Below are 10,943 nucleotides of genomic sequence, written 5' to 3' on the forward strand. Positions count from 1 at the left end.
TGCATAATGGCATGCAAACCATATAATAATTCTGCTTGTTTTCTTGCTTCCATACTTAATAATACAATATGTACCTTTTCTTCAGGTCTTAAAGCAAGTCCCATTCTTTCATAGTCATTCCTAGAGATAGTTTCTGGTTTACAAGTAACCTAAAAAGGGTGAACAATTCATCTCCAACCACTTAAAAACAGTTGTTACCTTTTTAATAAAGGACTTGAGGGACTGTTTCAATATCAGGTTGACCAAACGATAATCATAGTCATCATGCATTATTCCAAAAAGACGATGTACATAAACCCAAATGGCCTAAATAAAACAATATTTTACTCAGTCCATTACAGAAACAAATATTCCAATTTGTTACTTACCCTTCGAAAGATAGAAGTATCCACATTTGTGTTCATTCCTATACTATTATCCGTCAACTGGTAGATTGTTTCAAACTGCGTATCCAACAACGATGCCAATTCTCCATCTTCATAGAAAGCATTGATCAGCGCATATCCATGATCTGACCAATTATACTCATGAATACGAAAAATTTTATAAGTTTTGGAATTGACATCAAAGTCTTCATGCTTTAGTGGATAATCCGTAAAACCTGCCATTCTGAGAGAGATTAATATCATCTTCAATAGAATTCTCCATCGTTACCTGCTATACTTGGTTTCCAATGCTTCTGTACGTGTTCCAAATAACGTTCGTTCATTATGATCTATGCTGCCAGACTTGGCAAATAGTTGATCACCAGTTTCAGAGTAATTTGCATCGTCTTGTAAATGAATGGCTCTCTTTAGTTTTTCTACCAATTGACGAGTAGCTTCCACTTCTGACTGGGGTGTTTGTAAACTATCCTATTTCAGGATATAATAAACTCTACACTTGGATAGAATAAGGTTCGTCTTACTGGACTCTCATGAGATGGGTTGCATACGTTGTTACAACTGATCTCTATCAGACTATCTTGTTCCCGTGTCAATTGAATACGTATAAGAGAGTCTCTACTATCCATATCAATATCTGGACAAAGTCCACATCCTTCAATAAAACCTGCCAATGAATGGAAATGACTCAATATCTTAGAGTAAGTAGATTGGGTAAGCAAAGTATATCCCAAATAGAGGAAAAGACTTACAAGAATTGCCAAGACACATTCACTGAGAGACCATGAAACTTGACCCAAAGTTGATATAAGTCGCTGTAAGTGTTCTCTCTTCAATAGCCACGGTTGATGAGCCAAGATGGCATTCAATTCGCGAAGAACCAAAAGTTTAGGTGGAACATTTTCGTCTGACTCGAGCCAACGAATATCACCTCCATGAAGTAAAAACTCAGTTTCCTGCATATGGCAAATATAACTGCCGACAGTGAGTGGCTATTATCAAAACTACGTCGATAACTTACGAACAACGCAATCGAGCACCTGCCATGACACCCAAGTAGTTACGCCAAGTTTCCGGAAGTGGTCCTGGTCGTCTCATAATAGCACGATAACTTTGAATGTATGCTTCCAAATAACTAGGAAAGAAAGCCATCACTCTGACCACAGTCGATATGCGTCCAGTAAATAGAAAGTTGTCAGTGAACAGACGCAAAGTAACAATATTCGCATTTCGTACAGTTGGCAACTGTTCGTTGGGTATGAAACGCGAAAAAATGGGTCTTCTTAGGCGTTGGTATTCCTTTATCACTGAATAAACTGGTGACTCTATGGATAAAGTGGTTTCAGCTCGTTCTATTAAACGGGCAAAGGCTTCACGAACATCAGGAAATGGGACTTCAGAAGCAAATCTTATAATTGTTGCTATATGAGCTACAAATAGTTGTCCTTGATCGGAACCTTGTAACGAATTTTCCAGTTGACATAGTATCCTGTCAAGTGCTTGCTTCCTAGCAGTTTCATCCTCAATCACGTTTAGAATGAGTTATCATTCATATATCTTCATAAAACATACTCACTTGCGTAAGAAGTGTATGAAAAAAGCGAAGTGTATAGTCCAAAGAACCCTTTGGAAACCGAGGACTTGTATGCATAAACACAAAGAAATAGGCAATGGGAAAAAGTTGCTGTCAAGTTAGTGTTGTCATGACAAATGTCACTCTCTGTTATATGAAAGCTGTTCTTATTTTATCTAGTCTTCGTAATAACGCAATTCAACGAGATTATTTTCTGGATCTCTTATGTATATCTGCAAAAGAGCAAGTTTAGAGACAGATAAGCAATGAAAAGTACTTACCGAAGTTCCGTTCCCTTTGGCTCCAAAAAGAACTTTGGATCCTGATTCTGGATGAATATTATGTTGTGCAAGTTTCTTGACGAGATAGTCCCAGTCTACTTTTGCAAGAGTAATACAAAAGTGGTTTACATTCAAAGTCGTAGAGTCTCTAACTACAGTGTTTTCTCCTTTCCAAAGTTTTGCTGGGAATAAGTCAATAATAGTTTCGTCATTTAAACGAACAGAAGGAAAAGGAACTTTGCCTTGTCTCCATTCTGTGAGGCGAACACAAGGAAATTCCAACAAGTCCGAATAAAAACGCAATAAAACTTCGACGTCAAAAGCGTTTATCACAATATGATCAAATGTCGCTTTCATTGAAAGAGTTGAATGCTTACAACATTTATTTGCTTTCCAGATAGGATTGCTTGTTGAACTTTTTATTCCATTTTGAAAATAGAAGAGAAAGAGCATTCACAAATTGAAATAACTGGAGTTTCAACTTTGTTTCTATATAACATCATTATAACATTTTCGCAATATTTTCTTCACTTACCAACGTCCCCTAAAGTTCCTTGACTCCGTTGTCTGCGTTTATCTTTAAACAAGTACCAACCCCAACCTTGACCATAACCCACACCAACGATTCCAATACCAACACCACAACCTAAGAAAGAACGAGGTGTCTGTACGCCATACTTTCGAACCTGCTCAAACTCCCAACCAAGTCCAATCCCACAACCAAAGCCAACACCAGTGCCTACACCAAGTGGTGGTAGCTGAGGCAACTTGGCTTTAACGTAGTCGACACAGTCAACAAGTTTCTTGGGAAATCCAGTTAATTGGGAAGGTTTTTCCAAAGCAATCATATTGAAAACAAAAGTGTACATATGGAAACGTTATTAGCAACCTAATTCTGCTAACTTTTCTAAAACAAATATTGCCACTCTAATGTAAACGATAACGAAGTATCTTTTCGGCTTCACACTGCGAACCAGAAAAATGATAAGAAATGGCAATATCCAAGTCTCGGGGATTCTTTTGATTAGGACGACTTGCCAAAGTTCCGTAAATTGTTTCTCCGGTACAAATCACCAATTCCTATACAATCTAGAACCTCATTTCTTTGCAAATACTCTAAAGCATACTCTATCCAAATAGAAAACAGCCTGCTTCCAATGTGTTGTCCTGGATTGCGGTCCAGTGGAGAAGCCTAGTGGTTTATGACAGTGATTGAAGAATATATCAAAATGAGCAACAAAGGCATGAATAAAATCATTTCTTTCAGCCTTCAATATAAAAGGAACCTTTGAATGCAAATAAGAAATTCAAGACGAAATCTCTGTTACTCACAGCAAAAGAAAGATCTTCCTTTTTTACACTCGTCACATCAACGGAAAGTACAGGAACAGTTGGACAAACAATCTTGCCAAATGATGAGAATATCACAAAAACTTGAAATTCTTATTTACCTGCTGAACTCCAACATTATCTATAAGTGGTTCCGTTAATGCCAAACGTTTTATGCAACTCATATCAAAACCTAAACAATAAGTTTGGTGTGAGAATTGCTCCCTTAAAAACAATTCTACTATACTTGCCATATACATTGTCCCAAAAATCTATCTTCTCAGCTCGATATTCGGCGTCCTCAATGGCTGATAAATACAATACTGCTCTATCTGGGAATATAAGTCCTCCTTTCTTTAAATATTTATCCCGAGCAAAAATAACAGTTTCCAACATTGACTCATATAATAAGAAATATCCCTATAAAGTATATACGGTTCAAAATCAGTTATTGATCGTCTTCATTTCTTCGCTAGATTTACCATCCATTCAGAAATAATAATATCCACCTCCTCCACAGGCAGCTTAGCATCTTCCATTTTATCCTTAATCATAACTATACGATTTTCAAAGTTATTTGCTTTTATGATGAGTTTTGCTTGTTCAACTATTTCTGAACATTCAACTCCTATAACCTGGAAGCAAAGTGAGTGAGTACATCCAACCCAAATAAGTTACAAATAAACATACAAGACGTGCACCTGCTTTTGCAGCAAACATGGAAAGAACCCCAGTGCCACAACCAACATCCAATACTACCTAAACCCCAAAGGTCACCCAAACTGACGACTGTAGGAAACTAAATCAAGAACCTTTCCTTCGAATAGATGCTTATTTTGTAAAATAGCTTTCATATAAGTGCGCGTTCTCACTTCATCTTTAAGCATTTCTTCGTGAATACCAAAATGTGCGTAAGAGTTGAAATAATAATCGGCAGAAGTTAAATCATAATCAAAGTCTTCGATAACTCCTTATGTACAACTCTTTTCAAAACGCTGACCATAAATAAATATAAAGCAAAGCAACCATACCAGGAATACTTCCTTCAGGTAGTAATAACTCTAAAGGTTCAGGTTCCATATTTAGACGTATACCACACGACCCTGGAATGGCTAAACGGCAACGACAGCAATTGCTGAAAGATAAATTTATTTTACAAACACGCAACTACACATGTAACCAAGTGAAAGGACTCTCTCTCTCTTTTTTCATATACCGTGCTTGGAGCGACAAACAGCAATAAGGCATAGGAAATAGACCAGTTTCTCCTTAAGTTGGTGTTCACAAAACACCAGTTTGACTGAAACCCTTAGTTAAGCCGAAGCTTTGTTCTTTGGATTCTCGGGGGCATCTTTCCAACTTTCAGCACATCGCTAAAAACAGCAACACTTAGATTACTTGTAACTACCTAAATCAACAAGAAGTACCTTAAACGCTTCCTGGTGTGAAAGGTTGGGGTTTTGTTGCTTAATAACGGGAAGCATTTTCTTCATATATTCGTTGTAGGGGGATACTGCACGTTTCGCGGCGGGCTTCTCTTCTTTATTTGCGGCCTTGGGCATATTAAACTTGGGTGACGATAGAATACTTTTTACAAAAGTTAAATAAATTTCCGACGACCAGAGTAGCTTATACATACCTTAAACTATACGAGGACAGTTAAAACTGAAATAAGAAGAAACAATTAAGAGAAAAAGGGTTCTGGACAAATAGGCGCCTTATATGATGGTCTGGAAGTGGGATGTGAGCGGGCTGGGGACTTCGAGTTCAAATCAACCATGGAGGGCTCCCAATCCCTCATATGATTGGTACAAGTCTCTTTAGGGGAAAGAAAATCCAGCATCACTCAATGCTCAAATTTTTCCTCCAACTAAAGCAGGCCCGCCAATTACATTGTTTCCTGTGCTGTTTGGATTGATTCCTGTTGGAGATATTGTTTCTTGTAAAGATTCATTTACACAGATAGGAAAATGAGTCCTAAACAGGAAGCTTTGCATACGCTTAAAGGAGGCTATGCGAAGGCTGTACTCGATAGTATTGTTGCTCTCAAGGAGAGGAATGGTTCTTCCCCACAGGCCATCATGAAATATATCAAGGCGCATAATCCACAACTTTCTGAACACAAGCTAAAACTTCAGGTAAAACTAGCGTTACGACGTTTATTAAAACAGAATCTCGTGGAAAAGGTATCTCAGTTTCGAACTCTTATTACGAAGAACTTCCTGAGAAATCTCTAGGTGAAAGCTTCATACAAGGTCATCGACAAAAACCATAGCGTTAAAAGAAAAACGAAAGAAGCGAAACCTAAGCGAGTTGCGAAAACTGTCCAAAAGAAAAATGCGAGCCAAACCAAAACGAGAACTACGAAAGCCAAAGTTCCTAATGAGAAAAAAGAGAAAGCTGTGGAACCCCCAAAGGCACCTCTTAAGAGCGAGACTACAGAGACCAAATCCTTGAGGCACGGTAGCAGTTCAGAAGGAAAGAAATCCACTAAAATACCTAGGAAAACTGAAAGAAGAGCTGTCCCAAAAACCACCACTTCTTCAAGTGTGGAGAAAACGATAACCAAAAAGAATACGACTTCGTCCAATAAAGGGAAGTTAGGAAGAGCAGCTGATACGAACAAGTCCAAACCCAATCAGAAAGTGGCAGTTTCAAAGAGCAAAACGTCGGTCACAGCGAGCTCCAAGAAGAGCACACGTGGTACACGCAAAGCATAGCCTAATGGAATGTTTGATACTTTTGGATAATATGATGTTTGTGTGAATATAAAGGAATTAAAGCGAAATTGAATAATATTTGCTAGATTTGCCTATAATTGTTGAATAAATATTTTTGTACGCTATTTCTATTTGTATTGATTTTGAACAACCTTTTTTATGTTTTCATTTGGTGTAGTTACCGCCAGTGGGAGTGTTCAGCTACAACTTGAATAATAACTTGTATTGAATTATTTCCACTGGTTGAGAAGATAAGCCAATTCTGGCATTAGATATTTATAATATGTTTCACAATCGTGGTGGTAATCTCAGTAACAGTAGTAAGGAACAGCGTTTTCGACTCTTGTACAATTTATGAATGGGCCCGCTTTTTCAAAATTTGAATTGCAAAAAATGATGATTAGCCGTAACAACAATACGACGTGTGTATACTTTCTTTTTCGTTGCAGTTATACATTGGCAACAGCTGTAGTATCTATTTGGATTGTACAAAACTCCATAGACTTGAATTCTATTCGTTCAGTTTTTCCCTTTTACCAACAAATATTTATCGAAAGTTGTGCAAACTTTACGAAACATTTACTTTAGAGCACTTTCGAACAAAGAATACACTATAAGAAGAAGAAATTTTTACGTTATAAGCTTCTCTTGTCAAGAAGATGGACAGGGTTTGAAACTTCATAGCTTAAGTGAACTAACTTCACAAAATCCCCATAGACCCAAGAGAAATGAACAAGAGTTAAACTTTAAAAAGCAGTCCAGATTGCAGGAAAGGGAGAAATATGCAAAGGAGCTCAATTCTGATAAACTACAACAGTTGGAGCAAGAACTCACAACTCTCAAGGCACAAATACAGCAGTTTCGTGCTTTACAGACTAGAGAAGAGTTTCAACCCAGAAATGATACGCAACTAAACTTTTGGCAAAGTGAGGAGTAAATTAAGATTGACTATGAAACTTTTAAGCATCTTCTGGTTGCTGTTGAGTTACGCAATGTATTCCTCCTCCTCCTAAGATGATCTCTCGCGCTGCGACTTGTCGAATTTGTCTCTCTGGTACAATGGACTGGAAAATCTTTCTTGCCTCGGAATCCCACGGTTCTCCAAAAGATGGCATAATTAAAACATTATTTGCAAAATAAAAATTAACATAAGAAGCCACCAAACGCTCATTTACTTTTCGATCAACTGCCTGTGATGTGGAAATAACTCCAGAAGCTTCTAATTCTGTTCGATAGAAAGGTCCTGGTACAGGCAACTTGTGGATAGATAGACTTCTTCCCTTTGCATCTCGACTAGTTTCGAGGATCTGAAAGGCTCGAAGTGATCTTTCATATTGTGGATCTTCCTTATCCTCAGTCCAATGTATCACCACCTTACCAGGACCTACAAAGACACACAAGTTATCCACGTGGCCGTTTGTGTCGTGGTCTCCATAAACTCCAAGTGGAAGCCAAATAATCTTTTCAACTCCTAAATACAATTTCAATTCCTTCTCTATCATGTCTCGACTCCAATTTGGATTTCGATTGGAATGGAGCACACACTCTTCTGTAGCTAAAAGTGTACCTTGGCCATCGGTAGACACTGCACCACCTTCCAAAACCAAGTTGGACACATATCTTTTAAAACGTTCCAATTCCAATATTTTCCAAGCAATCATAGCGTCTTTATCCCAATTCACATAACATCCTTCTTTAACTCCACCCCAAGCGTTGAATACAAAGTCAACGCCACATAATTGACACGAGGACTCTCCTGTTCGAGAGACTATGAAAATTGGGCCAGTATCTCGCAACCAACAGTCATCGGTTGACATTTCGATCACTCTTACATTATGGTTATCTTTGAAACGTTCTCGAACTTGTGTCCAGCTATTAGCAGAAACAATAACAGTTACTGGTTCAAACTCTGCAATAGTACGAATGACCTGGACAGTTTTTTCGATCAAACAACATAAAAATAGAATTTCCAGTACCTCTTCAAAAGTATTTTGTGCAGGGACCGCATTGTCACGCCAGTTATCTAACCTTTCTGGCCAACCTATCCAAGTTTGCTTATGACGTTCCCATTCAGCAGGAAAACGAAACCCACTCGGAACGTCAACGGCCATTTCGTTGATTTGTTGAAAATGAGAAAACAGACTATTACTGTGTTGGACCCAGAAGACGAACTAAAGGAGCACTGGGATAATGAGCTTCTTAGCAATAAGAATAGTTATTATTCGCTCCATGATTCGGAGCACCGTGAAACACCAGTTCCTAAGAGATTGAGAATGCGTCCAGCAATAACAGTGCAAGGCTCTAAATATCAAGGAAGAGTGATAGACAGAAGCTCATTGGCTGAGGAAGATAACAGTTTGGTTGGCACTGAAGACGCAGAAGAGAAGGAGGATTCTCTCTTTGAGTTTGAAGAAAAGAAGGAAAGCGACCAAGATTCTGTGGAGGCTTCTGTTGAACAATCATCAGTGAGTAGCGGTCAAGGAATTTTGAGAATTACTTCCGAAACACAAGAACAACTCTCAAAAGGACAAGCTATTATAGAACAAAAGGTATGTATCCGGCTTCTGTTGATTGTATTACAACTTGTTTCCATTCTGTTGATGAGCGCCAAAGAAAGTTGTCATGTTAGACTTCTGAAAAGTCATGATTGACTTGGCTCTTCTGAAAAGTTAGCAAACTCTTGTTTTCTTCTCAGTCTTCCTAATTATGATCGACTAAATCGGTCCTTCTAGTCTTTGTATGACGATATATTGAAGCTAAGAATTGCCATGCAACGTCTTTTAACCATTGCGAATTGTTTTCCAGATGAGCAAGGTCGCTTAATTTTGAAGCAAATCGACCCATTAGGAACCGAAAAGAAGTTTTCAGCCACTACTCGATCGATATTTAAAATGACTACAGCAATGATGAATATTCAAGAATTATTATTTATCAATTCCTCAAACCTGACTTTTAAGAAAGAAGGAGATTATCTTTCTGGAAGAAGAAAAAAAAGAAGAATATAACTAGGACAGCATCAGAAGATTCATCTTCAGATGTTACTGTGGAAATAGACCGATTATGGAGAAAGCTGAAGAGGCGCAATAGTGAGTTGAATTCTTTCAAGCAAAAGGTATTGGATTTCTGGGATAAGAAAGTACGAGAAGCGACTGGCACAATATATGACCAAACAAGCAAGTTCAAAGTTATCAACCAATCTGTATCTAATCAAATTCAAGGAGTAAGTTTAATCGAGCACTTTGAGTATTCATATTCCTATCGAGGATTTTAGGTTCTTTCTAATCGTGAACGTCTTTTTCGTCGAGCACATACTCGCAGAGACTCTAACCGTTCTTTACTTTGTTTATTATCATCAGAAAATAATGGCGTCGATCCTGAAATCTACGATGATGGAGATTTTTATCAGTTATTACTGAAAGAGGTAAGAATCGTGTTGAAAAGACCAAGAAACGATATGGATGTTTGAAAGGTTGTGAATGACATGTCCAAAGTGAGTAAAAGAGAAGATATCAAAAGTGCATCACAGTTGAAAAGAAATCGACAAAGAAAGCAGTAAGTATTTTATAGGCTCTTCATTTGAAGATGTACTAAACAAATGTTTTGCAGGTATTTAGATAGGCGAGAGAGTAAAGGACGAAGACTTAAGTATACTGTCCATGACAAATTGGTTGGATTCCTTGCTCCCATTCCAATGGAACAATCAGAGACAAGAAACCAACTTTTGAAATCCCTCTTTGGTAGTAAACACAACTAAAAATAAAAGTTCGATAAAAGACAATGACGAACAACTATTTATGTTAGAAATGACAAGATAAACAGAAAATAGGTGAAGATTCCCAGAACACATCATTCTGAGATTATTTTTTCATAAACTGCAAGGCTCCTAAACAGAAAAAGTCAGTTCCAAAGAGGATAACAGATAAAAAGTAAACTTTCCAACACTGTCACCAGTTTCATTGAATATCTTTAAATTTCGTCGATAAACCTCGTCATATTGCCCGAACAGAGTCAATTTCGACTTTTCTGAAGGTACTGCCTTGAGGCTTTCTATTGTAGCCTTCGAAACATTACGTCGCTTCTCCAGTTCTTTGGCTCTACTTGAAGCAGATAATGCTCTCCATTCACCAAAGGCAGCATCTGCGACGTTAGAAACTGTAAAGTCCAATAAACTTGGGTCTAAAACTCTAAAACTCCCTCATGAAAACAGTATCAAGCAAAAAGTAGGGTAACCTACGTAGGAGTAGTGACACGACCCTCGAGAAACTCAAATCTTGAAAACGTTCCAGGAACGATATGTCCCTCAGACTTATCAGTAGTTATCGAATACGGACTATAAGTCATCAAGATTCTTTTTGAAGCGTTGACACAAGGAAAGCAGGGTTGTACAGAAAAAAAGGTTTCTACAGAACTTGGCTGAGATCCTATTGAACAAATAGTTGGTGAGTATAAACAACAAAAGCTATCAATTGAATCCGTTCCAGTACGCACCTAACCATCTACAGTTCGCAACGCTAGTGAAGGCTAACATATTTTTTGTTTCAAGAATCAACGAGATTGTCAAGGAGCTGAGGAACAATCCAATTTCATCAAATCTCTCAAGTGGGGGAGGATGTGAAAGACTCTGAGCCTCACAAATGAAGTGTCCATTTCCTAAAAG

General features: G+C 37.9%; 7 protein-coding genes across 7 annotated transcripts; 2 read left to right on the forward strand and 5 right to left on the reverse strand.

Annotated features, from left to right (window-relative positions):
* Positions 1–4: 4 nt before the first annotated feature.
* Positions 5–2,059, reverse strand: Gasu_23000 (sestrin). Its single transcript, XM_005706856.1, has 9 exons — positions 1,960–2,059; positions 1,405–1,904; positions 1,136–1,358; positions 908–1,078; positions 655–854; positions 369–609; positions 199–306; positions 143–149; positions 5–87 (listed from the first exon to the last, which is right to left on the reverse strand). Exons 1-9 carry the CDS (start codon positions 2,032–2,034, stop codon positions 56–58), a joined length of 1,557 nt encoding a protein of 518 aa, XP_005706913.1. The 5' UTR covers positions 2,035–2,059; the 3' UTR covers positions 5–55.
* Positions 2,060–2,084: 25 nt separating this feature from the next.
* On the reverse strand, positions 2,085–3,049 carry Gasu_23010 (glyoxalase family protein). The gene is made up of 3 exons (XM_005706857.1): positions 2,773–3,049; positions 2,238–2,726; positions 2,085–2,189 (listed from the first exon to the last, which is right to left on the reverse strand). The coding sequence occupies exons 2-3, from the start codon at positions 2,688–2,690 to the stop codon at positions 2,133–2,135; spliced, it is 510 nt and encodes a 169-aa protein (XP_005706914.1). The 5' UTR covers positions 2,691–2,726; positions 2,773–3,049; the 3' UTR covers positions 2,085–2,132.
* Positions 3,050–3,054: 5 nt separating this feature from the next.
* On the reverse strand, positions 3,055–4,669 carry Gasu_23020 (protein arginine N-methyltransferase 1). Its single transcript, XM_005706858.1, has 9 exons — positions 4,598–4,669; positions 4,379–4,536; positions 4,257–4,325; positions 4,049–4,201; positions 3,818–3,986; positions 3,689–3,759; positions 3,570–3,641; positions 3,365–3,523; positions 3,055–3,317 (listed from the first exon to the last, which is right to left on the reverse strand). Exons 1-9 carry the CDS (start codon positions 4,644–4,646, stop codon positions 3,165–3,167), a joined length of 1,053 nt encoding a protein of 350 aa, XP_005706915.1. The 5' UTR covers positions 4,647–4,669; the 3' UTR covers positions 3,055–3,164.
* A 780-nt stretch (positions 4,670–5,449) lies between these two features.
* Gasu_23030 (histone H1) lies at positions 5,450–6,430 on the forward strand. Its single transcript, XM_005706859.1, has 2 exons — positions 5,450–5,752; positions 5,804–6,430. The coding sequence occupies exons 1-2, from the start codon at positions 5,537–5,539 to the stop codon at positions 6,284–6,286; spliced, it is 699 nt and encodes a 232-aa protein (XP_005706916.1). The 5' UTR covers positions 5,450–5,536; the 3' UTR covers positions 6,287–6,430.
* Positions 6,431–6,546: 116 nt separating this feature from the next.
* Positions 6,547–8,399, reverse strand: Gasu_23040 (agmatine deiminase). Its single transcript, XM_005706860.1, has 2 exons — positions 8,263–8,399; positions 6,547–8,214 (listed from the first exon to the last, which is right to left on the reverse strand). Exons 1-2 carry the CDS (start codon positions 8,395–8,397, stop codon positions 7,246–7,248), a joined length of 1,104 nt encoding a protein of 367 aa, XP_005706917.1. The 5' UTR covers positions 8,398–8,399; the 3' UTR covers positions 6,547–7,245.
* A 10-nt stretch (positions 8,400–8,409) lies between these two features.
* Gasu_23050 (uncharacterized protein) lies at positions 8,410–10,140 on the forward strand. Its single transcript, XM_005706861.1, has 6 exons — positions 8,410–8,835; positions 9,019–9,100; positions 9,244–9,506; positions 9,558–9,707; positions 9,756–9,838; positions 9,893–10,140. Exons 1-6 carry the CDS (start codon positions 8,416–8,418, stop codon positions 10,038–10,040), a joined length of 1,146 nt encoding a protein of 381 aa, XP_005706918.1. The 5' UTR covers positions 8,410–8,415; the 3' UTR covers positions 10,041–10,140.
* A 4-nt stretch (positions 10,141–10,144) lies between these two features.
* Positions 10,145–10,899, reverse strand: Gasu_23060 (uncharacterized protein). Its single transcript, XM_005706862.1, has 3 exons — positions 10,775–10,899; positions 10,521–10,707; positions 10,145–10,470 (listed from the first exon to the last, which is right to left on the reverse strand). Exons 1-3 carry the CDS (start codon positions 10,812–10,814, stop codon positions 10,170–10,172), a joined length of 528 nt encoding a protein of 175 aa, XP_005706919.1. The 5' UTR covers positions 10,815–10,899; the 3' UTR covers positions 10,145–10,169.
* Positions 10,900–10,943: the final 44 nt, after the last annotated feature.

The sequence above is a fragment of the Galdieria sulphuraria genome, assembly GCF_000341285.1.
Source record: "Galdieria sulphuraria unplaced genomic scaffold scaf_16, whole genome shotgun sequence".
Lineage (NCBI taxonomy): Eukaryota > Rhodophyta > Bangiophyceae > Galdieriales > Galdieriaceae > Galdieria > Galdieria sulphuraria.